We start from the raw sequence: 17,289 nt of genomic DNA on the forward strand, positions 1-17,289 counted from the left end.
TTATTATCTTTCAACTGTTTATTTAAATAGCCCACGTTGAACTAACTGAGTGATAATCTAGACGTGGATATTAGTAAGCACCTTACAAACTAATACAAAAGACACACTGTATGAAATGTATAAATGAATAAATACATATTCCATTGGTATCGTTGGGTATTAACATTTGCCTAATATTGTAATATGTTTTTGGGTTATGCATAAGGAGCGTCCATGTTCTGTTAAGACCAGATAAGATGTTGCTGGGAACCCTTTTGACACGACTAGTGGTTAATGACATTCCGAGATCTCAATGGTATCTGTGTGCAATGTACGAGAGCAGATAGATCAATTAGCAGTGATTAAACAATACACATAATTTCAACTGAATTTCGATGTATTACCGTTGTACATTTTATTTGTAGAAGTGACAAGGGATGGGAGTGGATTGAGGTGTCGTGGAGACGTATGTGTGAGCAATACAACTGAATCATGGGCTGCGGCAGACCAACAGAACCACAGATTGTTGAAAGTAACTGACTCCAATAAAGAGCATTTTTGGTCTGCCATGCACTACCAAACTTACTGGATCGGGTTGAGGCGATACTCAGAATATAGATGGATTAATGGTAATAATAAGATGGTCATTTCATGTGAAAGTCAGTTCGCAGTTTTATAAAGTGGGATTATGATATTTTACCGTGAACCCTTCTTAATTCTAAGCTCTTTGAACCGTCGAAAAAATATGGAGTTTTTCGAAATTTCATACAAAGTAGAGTGCAGATAAGAGCCCATGGTGACAATTATTCATTTAAGGTTTAAAGTTACGTTGTCTTGTACACTATGTCGATTTTTAAGAATCTGAATAAATGAAATGTCCCTCTATATCAGTGAAGCGCTGTGATCCATTAGTTTAAATTATTTACTGCCAATCTGCATAGAACACGTCCCATTTTAATTCTGGAAACCCAAAAGTCCAGAAACTCTACGGTCTTTGCCCAGTCTCGGTTAAAGGTATTTACAAAATTAAACATGCCGTTTTCATGGGAACATACCAAAGAAGAAAAAATGAAAAAAAAATTGTTTAAAAACTAAATATTTAGACTATGTTGCCCATGGGCCTGCCCATGGGCGAAGTACTTAAAACTCATGATTTTGTTTCGCAAATACATTAAATGTATTTATTTAAGTATCATGACACAAAATTTAACTCATTTTAACTTAATTCAACGATTTTATAGCGATATTGAAATATTTCGCCCATGGGCGAGAAAAAGGTTTGGCCCATGGGCGAGAATATGTTCCTTTACTTAAAACTCATGATTTTGTTTCGCAAATACATTAAATGTATTTATTGAAGTATCATGACACAAAATTTAACTCATTTTAACTTAATTCAACTGTTTTATAGCGATATTGAAATATTTCGCCCATGGGCGAGAAAAAGGTTTGGCCCATGGGTAGGCCCATGGGCAGGCCCATGGGCGAGAATATGTTCCTTTACTTAAAACTCATGTTTTTGTTTCGCAAATACATTTAATGTATTCATTCAAGTATCATGACACAAAATTAAACTCATTTTAACTTAATTCAAGGATTTTACGGCGTTATTAAAATAGTTTGCCCATGTTTTCGTCAGTCCCTTTCAAGCATCAACTAACTGTTTGCAAAGTATATTGTATCGTGTGAAATATACTTTATATTATATCATTACATTACTATTTAAAAAGGGCATTTGGTTGGATGTTTCCTCTAGTTCTATAAATTTCACCTGTTTTACATATTGTAGCGATCTTTAATGAACCCGGCCTTACCTCTCAAAACGTTTTGACAGTTTATCATACGAATTCATGTGCGTGTACTCCAATTCATTGGAGTTATTTTCCACAACATTAAATTTTAGTTAGTTTCTATTTCATTTCCCATTTTATGTCCCGTTGATACATCACACTGGGCAATTACGTGACACTAGGTATGCAATATACAGGTACGCGTGCGCGTATTTTAATGAAAAAAACTATTCGTCTTTTATTACATAACGTTTGGCTGAATATCTTAGATTCTAACGAAATTTCGAAATAATTATTTAATTACATGCGGTTTCGAACTGACCAGTGGGAATTATGTTTCAATGCGATTGAGGAAAACGTGAGTGAATATTGTGACACTAAAGCAACTTTTAACTGCATTGTCACTTTTAGTATGAAAATGGTAACAGTTCAGAAAAAACAACAGCCTTCTTATGATAATTCTCATTAGTACGTTGTATCTAATTACAGTGTCGGCCTTATTTACAGGTGATTCTACAATACCTGCTCTCGGTCAATTACGATCTACCACACCACGCGTGAATAAACAGTTATGCAGGTGTTGCTGTGGGCAAATACCTAGCCTGAAAATGTTTTTTTTTTTTAGGATACATGTTTTACAAATGTTCGTTGATATGTGGATATATTAAGCACAAAGACAAAAAAAATGTTTATGAAAGATGAATTAGTGCCTTGATATATTCATCGAGATGTGTATCATCGTTTAATGGAGTCATTCAATAAACGTATGTTTGGAGGAGATATCAAAGGAGCACAAATATATTTGATGCGGTGTCAGTGCGGAAGGAGTTTGAATTACGTCCGCCACTTGCCACAGAAATCCTCAAAGTATAGAAACAATAAACAAGGTCAATCCGTACTAATTACCTAGTGACGCACGTAACAACGACTGTCAATAGGGAAAATGGTGAAAACAAATTGAAATAGATTTTAATAAAACATTATAGTACTAAATAACTCGCAAAAGCGGTGCCTAAAATTGTTTGACCGTGTTATGTGTGTTGTAAACTGACAAATAGCAAGTAAGTGTCATGCTGTACGCATGGTTCCATATACAAATTCAGTTATACAACCGGTATGAAACTGAGAACTGAGATACCAAGTACAACCTGCATTCACACACGGAAGCAATATACTTGTGTGTATGCCCTCTCCTCTAAAAAATGTATCACTAAAGTATTTGCATTGTAATAAATATAGTAATGATAAAACTTGGTAATTTGGTAGGTCTCCGACAGATATGATTTTCAGTTTTTTTACACCTTTGATTGATACGGATTACGTACCTGTAGTCTAGTCACTGTATCTAATGTATCTGCTTGTTAGAAATTTCAAATGTCTTGTTATAGCACTGTTCCTAAAATACGGCAGTTTCTTTTATCGGGTATAAATAGTTGATTCGTCTTGTCACGCAGTCATTTTTACTTGATCGAATGATTTCCACAAAAATTACGGCAGAGAGTTTTGTATTTTATTATATTTTTAGAAGATTTTAGAAGATGCTTACATCACTGTATCTCAGAATGTAAAACTGATAACATTCAAACATGTAATTAGTACACAGTTAATTGTTACATATAATTTCCTGCATATTCCTTTTTGAACAAAAAGCCTACATGTATACTGATATCGGTGTCCACTGTTAAAAGGGTATTAGTGCAGTCAGCCATGGTAAATGGAGAGACAATAATAAGGTGAATAATTATAGTCTGTTGCAGAATATGCGGTATAAGTGTAGTCATTGATACATATACACATTACACATATACAGATGAAATACACGATATGATGCAGTGCAAGAACAAATTAAGATACGGTTTCTATTAAAAATAATTATACGATTTTGGATTTAATTAGCATGTTTACATTTTCAGGCCAACACGGCTGAGATACAGCATCGGCATACTCAACTGGAGTTGTTTTCTGCCGGTCGTAAGTTCATTGTTTGACCGAGCACACTCGTGTCGGGGTTGCGATATTTTCTTCTCTTTGTTGGCAGCCTGCCACCGGTCTGAATTTTGAGAAAGGTCTCAGCATGGGACTGTTAATTACTTCTTAATGATGTCTACAAGCTTACAAACTTGTAGATGTTGGGTGTGGTTAGGACCAAACTTTTTCAGCTCAGAGTGTTAGTGGTCCTGGAACCCATAGTGTCAAACAGGTTCTGCACAAAACGTCCATCAGATTCTACTGTTCAGCAACATTGTCACTGAATTTCAGAACTCTGGCATGATATAATAATCAAGGATTTCGAAGGTGAACGAGGGGAAAGGCAGACGCACGTGGATTTACCCTCAGGTTATTATTGCCTGGAGTTCACATTTTGAGGCATTTCATATACTAATTGAACGGAGTTCACCTGCACATGTCCACTTTAGTGATACAGGCTGTAACCAAAAATGCAATGAGCCGTAGCTCTTAATCCCTTATAACAACGGTAACAACAACCAGGGTGAGGACACAGTAAGGTTAAACCGTGTCCAACAGACAACCTGAGGTGGCTCTGTTTTTAAGCGCATAGTTATGTTTTTGAAATTGAAATAAAAAGGAATTTAAAAAAATATATTTAACAAACCTACACATTACCAAATACAAAACTTTATAACCCTTTCTAGACTTCGTTCCAATTAACCTGGATCATTCAACTCGCTCGCGAAGGTCGTATGCGACTTTAAAGTGAATACGTCTACAGTGTACAAGTAACTTTAACTGTATCATATATACTCATGATAAGCAATTATTTTCGTTCCTAATTCGAATGAGCACATTCTGAGGCTAAATCTGCAAAAGGACAGATAAAACATTTCTTTGTACAATGCAAACGATACAAACGTAGCGGCTGATAATAGAGACAATGATTTAATAATCTGCAATATATCAAGTGTTCTCGTTCAATCTATTGTACATATTGAAGTGATTGTAAAGTTTCAAGGAGTACTAAAATGTTGTGGTATTATGAATGTATTTAGAATATGAATAGCGAAAAACAGTCACCATATCGGATGTACATGTATAACTTGTCTTCCAACACCACGCTTGTGCCGAGGCCCATGGTCATAAAACTAATCGGTCCCATAAAAGGAGCAAATAGTTTCGCAGATACTTCTTGCTATGGTTCACTCCCAATTGTCAGACGACCTAATCATCAGTCAGACCAGTTAAGTGTGACCAGCGTACCTGCCTGGTTTTGGCTCCTAATTACTGAACTGCCCAATACTGTCATACTGTGGGCAGAGTAAGCGGCCTCGTTGAGTGATACAGACTAACCAGATTATGATTGTGTTTGTAAGTTGCGTTTAATCTGTGTCGGGTTGCAGTTGTTTCATTTAGTCAAGACTAGGGGTAGTTTCTTCAATGAAACCTTTTAGCCGTTGAGTTTGTTTTGCATTCATTTCATTAAATACATTGTTAGGTAGAATAATAACACGTTATATGGATTAAACATCTCCCTAATCTGAGTATAATCTCACATGTACTCTAAGTACCGTACTATATTACTTTGCGGAGACACTGAGTATAATTTTTTAGTTGGCATTGTATGCTGTCTGAATGACTTTACACAAATCCCTGCATTCAATAGACCCGTGAAGATCTTCAACAAACCATTCTTGGCGTAAAAGGGCGACAGCGCTTGTCATAAGAAGCGACTACCGGGATCGGGTGGTCAGGCTCGCTGACTTGGTTGATGCATGTCATCGTATCCCAATTGCGTGGATCGATGCACATGATGTCAATCACTGGATTGTCTGGTCCAGACTCGATTATTTACAGACCGCCGTCATACAGCTGAAATATTGCTAAATATGGCGTTATACAACTAACAAACAAACAAAACACAAAAAGAGAAAGTGTATGAGTACTAAAACTTGCAATAGATATGCGTACCCTACGTACACACATGAGTCCCATTCGACAGTCTACAACACACGAATAACTGTCAAACAAATTTGGGTACCCCTTCTGTTCAGGCAAGTTATTTAGTTCGATAATTTTGTATTAAAATCCTTTTCAATTTGTTTTCATCCCTTTTCCCTATTCCATGCATGTTTATGTTGCTACATCTTATTGCTCATGTTTCCAAGTATTGTAAAACACTTTAATGTTTCTCCTTCTTAATCTAACGTTATAACATTTCCGGTCATTGCCATCATCTAATACACAAGAGATGATACCAAGACATATTTTATTCGGTTTTATTGTCTATGCGGTCTTACAATTGATTTTATTAGTCTTTAAATCTTATGTCTAGTAAATATTTTCACAAACAGGGCTGGTAACAGGAATGTAACATAAAGTTGAGGACTGAATACGACGTACGTTAGTCTGGTAACGACATTTCTACAATTAATATTTTGAATAAGCCGTTAATACCCCATTTGTGACAGGGATGATGGTATGGTAGATGTAGCAGACACATTGACAGCCGTTGTTACGCGAGTCACTAGGTTATTAGTACGGCATTGGCCTTGTTGATTGGTACTATACTTTCTGTGGCCACTGGCGGACGTAATTCAAACTCCTTCCACACTGACATCGCACCAAATATATTTGTGTACCGATTACATAACTCTTACTGACAGGGTAGGGTGGTAGTTCACGTGAAACGGACGACACTGTGTATATTGAGCGGCTCCTTTGATATCGCCTCACAACATACTTTTAATGAATGACCAATTAAACGATGATACACATCAGGATCGCGGAGAAAATACAAGCTTCGTTCGCGTTGAATATATATATCAAGGCACAAATTCATCTTTTATAAACTTTTTGTGTCTTTGTGCTTAATATATCCACATATCAACGAAAATATGTAATACATGTATCCACAAAAATATACATGTACAGGCTAGGTATTTGCCCACAGCAACACCTGCATAACTGTTTATTCACGCGTGGTGTGGCAGATTGTAATTGATCGACAACAAGTATTGTAGAATCACCTGTAAATAAGGCCGACACTGTAATTAGACACAACGTACTAATGAGAATATGAGAATTATCATAAGAAGGCTGTTACGTTTTTCTTAACTATTACCATTTTCTACCAAAAGTGACAATGCAGTTAAAAGTTGCTTTAGTGTCACAATATTCACTCACGTTTTCCTCAATCGCATTGAAACATAATTCCTACTGGTCAGTTCGACACTGCTTGTAATTAAATAATTATTTCGAGATTTCGTTAGAATGTAAGATATTCAGCCAAACGTTATGCAATAAAAGACGAATAGTTTCTTTCCATTAAAATACGCGCACGCGTACCTGTCACGTAATTGCCCAGTGTGATGTATCAACGGGTCATAAAATGGGAAATGAAATAGAAACTAACTAAAATTTAATGTTGTACACGCACATGAATTCGTATGATAAACTGCCAAAACGTTTTGAGAGATAAGGCCGGGTTCATTAAAGATGTTGGGTGCGGTTAGGACCAAACTTTTTCAGCTCAGAGTGTTAGTAGTCCTGGAACCCATAGTGTCAAACAGGTTCTGCACAAAACGTCCATCAGATTCTACTGTTCAGCAACATTGTCACTGAATTTCAGAACTCTGGCATGATATAATAATCAAGGATTTCGAAGGCAAAACCTTTTCTCGCCCATGGGCGAAATATTTCAATAAATCTGTAAAATAGCTGAATTGAGTAAAATTGAGTTTCATTATGTGCCATGAAAATAGTAAGAACACCTGCATGTATTTGCGAAACAAAATCATAAGTTTTAAGTAAAGGAAAATATTCTCGCCCATGGGCCAAACCCTTTTCTCGCCCATGGGCGAAATATTTCAATATCGCTATAAAATCGTTGAATTAAGTTAAAATGAGTTAAATTTTGTGTCATGATACTTGAATGAATACATTTAATGTATTTGCGAAACAAAAACATGAGTTTTGAGTAAAGGAACATATTCTCGCCCATGGGCCTACCCATGGGCCAGACTTTGCCCATGGGCAGGCCCATGGGCGACATAGTCTAAATATTGAGTTTTTGAACATTTTTTTTTTCCATTTTTTCATTAAATTTTGTGTCATGATACTTGAATGAATACATTTAATGTATTTGCGAAACAAAATCATGAGTTTTAAGTAAAGGAAAATATTCTCGCCCATGGGCCAAACCCTTTTTCTCGCCCATGGGAGAAATATTTCAATATCGCTATAAAATCGTTGAATTAAGTTAAAATGAGTTAAATTTTGTGTCATGATACTTGAATGAATACATTTAATGTATTTGCGAAACAAAAACATGAGTTTTAAGTAAAGGAACATATTCTCGTCCATGGGCCTACCCATGGGCCAGACTTCGCCCATGGGCTGGCCCATGGGCCACACTTCGCCCATGGGCAGGCCCATGGGCGACATAGTCTAAATATTGAGTTTTTAAACAATTTTTTTTCATTTTTTCATCCTTGGTATGTTCCCATGAAAACGGCATGTTTAATTTTGTAAATACCTTTAACCGAGACTGGGCAAAGAGCGTAGAGTTTCTGGACTTTTGGGTTTCCAGAATTAAAATGGGACGTGTTATAGAGAAATTACCTACTTGTTTGATGCATGTTTGAAGGAGTCGCCAAACATGAACCAAGCACGATATTCATGTACTTCATTAAATGGTGTTTATTCATTAGATAATTAAACTTATTATGCTGTTATATTTAATTTACAAAGATAATGATGTCCTGTCAATGACTGAAACGTGAGTCAATGAACATTAATCCGTCACTTTTGTTTGACCTTCCTCCAAGGAATAATGTGCTCCATTTCATCAAGAACTGATTAAGCGACTTTTAACTGATACGTATTTTTAATAACACTTCCAGTATCGCTCAAAGATACTGGTTTTCGTGAAAGGTCGTGAAGATCAATATGAAAATACAGAATACATTTGCTATGATGACACACATATCCTCCGTGTATTACAAATTTATATTTCACATGTAATTAAAAAACTGTCTAGTCTTTAAGGCTTTAAAAATGCGATGATGAAGTGAGGTTCTATTACAAATACATCAGACAGTGTTCATGTCTGTGTTTGCTAAGCCTTCCTTTGCATCTTCTTTTCCAGGAAATAAATTAGCACGGAATGTATCAAGATATTACTCGGATAAGCAATGCCTTGCCGTTCGTAGAGATGAGTCTCACTTTGACTTGGGTTGGCATCGGTGTTCGGAGAACTACAACGCTGTATGCCAGTCCCATAATCGAATTTCAACAAAGCCACACACAACCAAAGATGATACAGGTAATCTTAAATTTCAAATCAGGAGATCTATACCAAGAAAATGAAACACAGTTTTTATTATCATGTCCTTACCATATCCGTGATGGTACTTAGTGCAAGAAGTCATATATTGCTGGACCAGCGATTTACCACAACGTACCTGTCTCAAAGTTAAATCATATACACTAGTATATCAACAAACAATGAAGGACTTTCTTTACGTTCACAGAAAGTATTTGGGAAAAGTGGAATTAATATACTATGTGAATTTGCTTGAATCTTTGCAATCTCAGAAAAGAACCAAGCTCTTAAGAGCTTAGGCCTGTTATAAGCGTTATACGTTATATAGATGCTCATCGTCAAGACTTTGTGCACAGTAGGTTTCTCCATCATTCTTCAATACATACGGCCACTCGGTGGTGTGATAGTGATGGGCGCATTTCATTACCTGACTTAAAATATGTACGTGTCATCATTACACCGTATATCGGTATGAGTATATATACTCATGAATGATGGTGGAACTTAGTTTATCCAAACCCAAGTAATACTGAAAGTAGACCCTATTTTCCTTTTTTAGGTATATACATAGGCGTGGCAGTGAGTATCGTGGCCGTGGCAATGCTGTGTTTAATCGTCGCAATTATCCTCTTGAAAAGGTGTGTTTAAAGATATTGTTCTTAATTATTTTGCAATGCATACAGAAACTTCAGATTCAGTTTACTTCAGAATTCAGTGGAGAATTGCGATGCATCGTTAAAATCGATCGACCGTTACACCCTCCTCCATGTTCAAATATATACTTAATTAAAAGCGACAAAACCTTTTCCATATTCATAAGAGGTGAGGTGAAATGGGGTTTAACGTCGCATTCTAGATTATTGCACTGAAATAGCGACGTGCAAAAAGGCGATGGTACCAGGTGTTAACAATAGGTGAGCGTATCCTACCCCACCGGTGGCTCTCGCCACAAACACATGAAAAGGCAAGGCAAGTCAATTGTTCACCTGAAAGAACCACGGAAACATATGGTACAAGTCAAAACAGGGAATTGCATCTGACCTAATTTTTATCCTTCCACATGTCCGAGCCACAGGTCCAACTACATTTACTTGCCCTTACAAGAAAACATCAATTTCTGACAGGTAGAATTGGCTGTTTTTTTTCTGGCACAATTGACGTACATTTTACACGTGTGTGTTTGTTGTACTGATTTTACGCCATCGATGGGGCAGGAAACGCTCACCTGTTCGCGAATCCCTGGTATCACCAATAGTTGATAACGTTTTATAAACACATGCTCATGATATTGTCGACCCTGCTTTTAGCAGAGATTTCTTATGAATACGGAAAGGGTTTTGTCGATCTTAGTATTGGATGAGTGGTTTAGCTTGAGGTGAGGTGAAATTGGGTTTAACGTCGCGTCCAAGATTATTGCACTTATATAGCGACGTGCATGTACGTGTATGTGTCGTGTGGCTGCTTGTACTAGTCCGGACTGATGCCGATTTATAGTGCTAGCCCACTGAGATACCATGCCGCAGTTTAACATGAATACCCCACTCAGACACAGTATACTGACTCCGAGCCGACCAGTCCTTGTTTTAGCCCCTTAATGCCGAACGCCAGACAGGGTAACAACAAGTACCATCTTTTAACGTCTTTTGGTATGACGCGGCCGGGGATCGAACCCCGGACCTTCCGCTCTCCGGGCGGACGCTCTACCACTAGACCACGGAGGCGGTCGGTTTATCTTGAAGCTTGAGATGTTTCACAATAACTGTCTAGTTACCCAGATCCAGTTTACTGGATAAAGAGGGTCCAGATACAACTGATTAAAAATAAAAAAGTTATCTGAATTGAATCTTTTTAAACAACGAATAATATCGTCATTGAAATATTGTAATCATGGTTGATGCATGATATCGTATTCCAGTTGCGTGGACCGATGCTCATGATGTCAATCACTGGATTGTCTGGTCCAGACTTGATTATTTACAGACCGCTCTCATATAGCTGGAATATTGCGGAGTGCGGCTTTGTACAACAAACAATCAAATAAACAAATATCTTCTTTCTTATTGTAGAAAGGGTCTTTGTTGCTTCAAATCGAATGACGAGAGAGAAGGTGTTCATTTCAACAGATCCCCAAATCAACTACACTGCTCCCATGTCACTGCACCTCGTCATCCAGGACAGGTAAATAGCTCAAATGCCACAGATCAACACATGCATCGATTAGACAGCGGGCCCTGTTGCGATGGAGACGAACTCTACAGCGAAATATACAGCCTTGAGTGTCATGTGTCCTCTACACCCTACACGGGAATTTATCCTCATATCAATGCAGCTGGTTTTGAAGCGAGGGAGTATGATACGACACGACAGGCCAAACCAGTACGACGAGATGATAGTACATATCATCACATCTGTAAAGAACAGACCTTTGAAACTTCTGACCCCGATGGAGATCAGTACAATGAGCTCAAACATGGAAGATCTTCGGGGCAGACTAATGCTAGCACTGGGGTGTATCACCATGTTGGACCTGGTGGGGCGGGTGAGGGTGAAGATCAGTACAATGTGCTCAAGCTTGGAAGATCTCCAGGGCAGACTAATGCTAGCACTGGGGTGTATCACCATGTTGGACCTGGTGTGGCGGGTGAGGGTTTTTATCAAACAGCGAAACATTGAATGACTCTTACTTCCAAAGAAACATGCGATACATTCAGTCATATCAACTGACGCCCATTACATCAGAGGGGGCGGTCGGTAGCCTAGTGGTTAAAGTGTTCGCTCGTCACGCCCAAGACCCGGGTTCGATTCCCGACATGGGTACAATGTGTGAAGCCCATTTCTGGTGTCCCCCGCCGTGATATTGCTGGGATATTGCTAAAAAGCGGCATAAAACCATACTCACTCATCCACATTACATAAGAGCAGATGGTAATACGAGATGTTCTACCTAGACACATACTATTCATCGGTTAGACGTGAATATGAGCGGAATAAGATTCTCACCGACGGATCCTTGATTTAAGTTCGCATGATGTACATAGGAAGCTGACTATTTCTGGCAGTGTTCCGGTGATGATGAAATACTCTCCAGGGTGTATATACTACAGCTATGTAGACACACACAATGAAACATTACAGAAGGTTGGTGATGTGAAATTGAGGAGAGGCACAACGACCTTAAAGAAGCCCTGAATATTATACTAGCGATACAGTGAGTGAGTGAGTATGGTTTTACGCCGCTTTTAGCAATATTACAGCAATATCACGGCGGGGGACACCAGAAATGGGCTTCACACATTGTACCCATGTCGGGAATCGAACCCGGGTCTTCGGCGTGACGAGAGAACGCTTTAACCACTAGGCTACCCGACCGCCCCTACTAGCGTTAGATGTTCTTCCTGGGTGTATATTGTAAAGACAGGGTCGATAACGGATGACTAACCGAGCTCTGTGCGTCGATGATAAATCGTTGATGACTCAAGTTACCAATAATTAGTGATATTGAGGAATGTCAAATTGTATGTTTTGTAGTAATGTTGACATTATATATATATCTATATGAATACTGCATATATATGTTTATGTATATGTGCCTTTTGCAATGGACATGTTTAATGTTTAAATCGTTTGAAGCAAAAGCAGGATGGTTCATCATGCGTGATTATAATATGATATTAAGATTAGTTTTTTTTTAAAATGTCCACTAAAAGAGGTTCGGTGTATCTAAGTGTGACGGGGATTGCATTCCACAGAATTGGGACTGTGACTGTGAAAGCCCCTTTAGTTTTGGTAACTGGCATGGGACTGAGAGCTGAAATTTGGACCCAGATCGTAGTATGCGTGTTGAATTCCTTGAGATAGAGGGAGAGTCACTATCATGCACCACCTTGTTTGAAAGTACAAGAATCTTGTACTTAATCCGCTGACATAGTCCTCAGAATTTATTCTGGGTGTTTCCCATCTCCCGCTCGCCCTGAAGTTTCATTCCGACGTGAAACAATAAAACGATTTCCTAACTTAATTATGCCCCGATGTGATAAAACGAACTCGTAACATTGCATGGAAAAGATGATGTTTTATTTGTTTGTTTGTTGGTTGGTTGTCAACCAAGTCAGTGAGCCTGACCACCCGATCCCGTTAGTCGATTTTTACGACAAACATAGTCGCCCTTTAAGGCAAGCATGGGTTGCTGAAGACCTATTCTACCCCGGATCTTCGTGGGTCAAAAGATGATGTGTTATTACTTATTTACCATTGTAACCAGCTGTTTCTACTACTTCATAGTGCGTGATCCTGAGATGGATTAACACCTGAGTGTAATGACTATATTACTGCGTTTGAATTATGAAAAAAACTACATTTGTATTTTCATACATATGATATTTATTACTTGTGGCTCAAAGGTTAAGGGAGGTCATGTTACCAGGGGTATTCGCGGTTGTATTTTAGAATTTTAGATAGTTAGCTCCATTAAGAGCATCCTCAGTTGTGTATTAATTAGATAACCATATTTGGTTTGTGTCAAATAACCAGCCGTGGACTACAACGAATAGCACGAATAGGAATGTTATCTCCGCTTGTTGTAGTCACACGTGTTGTGTACATGTCATCCACCACATCGAAAGAGGAAGTAAACTTCGGTCTTGGGTTATTTAGCTTCCCTTTTCAATATGCCACAGCACTTCTCCTGCATGTCATTCGATGCATAAATTTGGGTGTTATGTCATGTATTTCAGTGTTTATATTTACAATGATATCATTAGCATGCTTAGATATAAATTCCCGACATGGGTACAATGTGTGAAGCCCATTTGTGGTGTCCCCCGCCGTGATTTTGCTGGAATATTGCTAAAAGCGGCGTAAAACCATACTCACTCACTCACTTAGATATAATGTCATCATTATGTATATTTTTATGTGTGTTTCCTTTGTCATATATACGCTATAACATGTAGCCTTTTATATTTGCTTTATCATTGAATTTATAATGCTTGTGATTGCTTTATAAATTTATGATGTTGCCGATATTTCTTCATAGTCAATTGATGCAGTTTTTGTTATACTTTATTTATTACATGATATTGCTTCTAGCAAACATCACAACGTTTTCTTCAAACACTCTGCTATTTACAGCCTTACCTTCCTGGTAATATATCAAATCGTGGTTTGTTTTTATTCGATCCCTGATCGCTTACATTTGCGATACGTGTATACCGTTCTAGACATGATAAATGTATCATTACTTACTCGACATTGTTACTGTGTTTATATGCTAATTGTTATTACGTTATTTGCTTGGGTAATCGAGGGCATATCCCATACAATTATTGATTTCATTGCAATTGCGGCGAATACAATAGTTAAATTGCAGCCCCTTTCTATAAGCTTCAATGGTTTCATATTAACTTCTCCGTCTCCCTTGTCAGATAAAAACTTTGGAATTTATTCCAAGTAATACTCTACAAGCACATACGTTCCCGTTGAGTGCCTACACAAAGCCATTATTTGGATTTCTAACTTTCACTATTCAGTAAGCAATAAGCATTCATTGTACAGCGGTTGTACGTGAATTATTTCTAGCGATGCTACTGGAGTTATTATGTACATTATCTTGGTAATTAATGCACTGAAGCTGTGCGTTATCTGATAACGAAGTGATTTTGTGATCCCTTAGCAACCGCACTTACCCGGATGCTATAACATACATGTAGAATAAATTATCTATTTATTAATTTAAAATGGAAAAGGAAAATACACATTTAGCTTTAAAAAAAACCCTTAGAAACTCGTACGAGCAATGTCATTGCCAAAGGTGACTTCTAAGAAGCCTAGTTTTGAATAAAACTTTATATTCTTTGGAGAGATTAACACAGCGTGTAGTTTTGTACAACGAATATGGACATAAGTCACGACTGAGGTTTGTAAACACATTGTGACACAAACTGTTTATCTCAACACATATATAATCTACAACTGGTCCAACAATGTGTGTACGTCCGTCCTTGTAGAATACGGAAGTAAGTCACAACGCAAACCATGTCATGACATTACATTTGCGTCATATCAATATCCCACTTCACACGATATATAATAATTCCACCTTAAATACTGAGGCAATTTTGAATAATGTATGCTTGCCATTATCTGCTAAGAACGCGCGTTTGTATAACAATTATTATGACTCTACTTTACATAGATTAAAAGGGGGCATGGGTGGCCCAGTCGTCTTAAGCCCCGCTATTCCCTTGGGCATGCCAGAAACCTATGAATGTAGGTTCGAATCCCGGGTCGCCCCGATTATGTTTCTAGGTTTGTCAGCACCATACCCGTGCTAGTGGGTTTCACTGAAGTGGTTAACGTCTAAGACCTGCATCACTTCAGGCTTTCCTCCCACATTCAGCTGACACACCGCGATATAACTTGAATACTGTTAAAAGCGGCGTTAAAACCAACTCACTTACTTATAGATTATAATGCATTGATCTTTATTGTAAATGGACACTAGGTCATTTTGACTGTGTGTCTTACCTTCTGTCTTTATTGTTCAATCAACATGGGCCTTCTTATTTTGATTGAAACAAGTTTTGTTTAAAAACAAAACAAAATTTGAGGTATATACACAAGATTGAGTATAAACAAGGAGAGAGATGCACCAGGAAACAGGTTCATATTCACTCTTTTGCATTTAATCAAAAGTTATACAGATACAGACGTTGAAACACCCCATTGTTTTCCAGTGTACGCCAGAGCACTGACTGTTTAAATCCCTGTATTTGTGTTCAACATGAGCGTGCGTCACAAGACCAGATAGGACAGCACAATTACAGAGAGGAAGAAAAACGGATATGCGACTTTAGTGATGGCAGTGAGTACGATATACAACATATCCAAAGAGAAAACGTTTGTGAGGTATCTATATGTACCGTAACGTATTACAAATAAAAAGATTGATATTCGGCGTAACTTCTACAATTCAAACGTTTGTTCCTGTTATGCGATGTGAATTGCTTTTACTATGCAGGAAGTGTCTGTTATCATCGCACTCACTCGTGTCTGAACTGTTTGTTTAATGTTAGATTTATGTTATTTGTAAACAGTTCTTGACAAACGAAGTATATTTGGCTAGTTTCTAGGAACCTTATAAAAGCTTTGGAAGGTAAAAACGTTAACCTTTGCTTGTGAAAGTCATATTGCGTATCTACTGATAAGAATATATGCACACTGAATCAGTACACACAATATCTAAGCTATAAGTCAAAAGGTTATACCAAAGTGTCTGAAATTGGCATGTTACAATTAAACATGATAAAATCAACAATGACGCTGCAGGATGAACAATGTAAACGCATGTTATGAATAAGTCGTTAAAAATTATTTGTTGCAATCTAAATATTATTTTGCCATAGCAACATGGACATATAGGTGTTATATATAAACACCCATCACACACCTCTAGAGCTTAATATGAAGCATTAACGGCAGTTAAGATCTGACGTATTTTCGATGTTTTAGCAATTTTCAATAACCGTCTGTTTATATGCATTGAATGCAATATGGCTGATGAATGAAACAGCGCTACAGTTCGAGATAGGAATCTTACTTTCTATTTTCATACTAATAAGCGCGTCACTGCAGTGGCCAATGCTATCATTGATGCAGCTTCGACTGGGATCAATGTCATACTAATAGCTAAAATTCCAAAAATCATCAACGCCAGAGACTGGACTAGTCTGGACTATTGATTTGGACATAGAGCGGAACAGCAGGCTAGCAAAATCACCAAACCAGGTTTTAGCGAAAAGGGTAAGCAAGTCTACCGGTAGCAGTCGCCACTCAATTTGCATCCAAAAGTTTGTCTGTTGCTTGTCTTTGTTTGTCCTACGACGCTCTCCGTAGTACGCCAAATGACAGCAGCTCGTAAATGATCGTGTCCGTACCAGACAATCCAGTGATTGGTATTACGAGCAGATGTTTTTTTTGCAGCCAAAGTTAGTGTAACATTGATCGCTGGAAGGTTGCTTATATGTTATAATGACGTTACCGTATTCTTGTGATACTCGTGTTTCTACTTAACAAGAGTCAGCATTTGAGTATACAGGGTTTGGATAATCTGATAATAACGTGTGGATTGGAATTCAGAAACAGTTTCCTGTGATAGTCCTAAGAAATGACTGCTTGGTTCCTGTGGGTGTACTTGCCGATGGGAAAGTTGAAGCCATCCTACTTGTCATGCACTCACGCTGA

The 17,289-nt window shown here is 37.8% G+C and overlaps 1 protein-coding gene across 1 annotated transcript in view; it reads left to right on the plus strand.

Moving 5' to 3' along the window:
- The window catches only part of LOC139443723 (uncharacterized), a 12,342-nt gene extending 2,646 nt beyond the window's left edge, over nucleotides 1–9,696 (plus strand). The window contains exons 5-7 of the mRNA XM_071224654.1: nucleotides 405–608; nucleotides 8,872–9,048; nucleotides 9,608–9,696. Of these exons, the coding sequence (XP_071080755.1) occupies nucleotides 405–608; nucleotides 8,872–9,048; nucleotides 9,608–9,696 (470 nt within the window). The remainder of the gene's footprint in view (nucleotides 1–404; nucleotides 609–8,871; nucleotides 9,049–9,607) is intronic.
- Nucleotides 9,697–17,289: the final 7,593 nt, after the last annotated feature.

Source organism: Haliotis cracherodii, unplaced genomic scaffold, assembly GCF_022045235.1.
Source record: "Haliotis cracherodii isolate W230 unplaced genomic scaffold, xgHalCrac1.p SCAF_5, whole genome shotgun sequence".
NCBI classification, from domain to species: Eukaryota; Metazoa; Mollusca; class Gastropoda; order Lepetellida; family Haliotidae; genus Haliotis; species Haliotis cracherodii.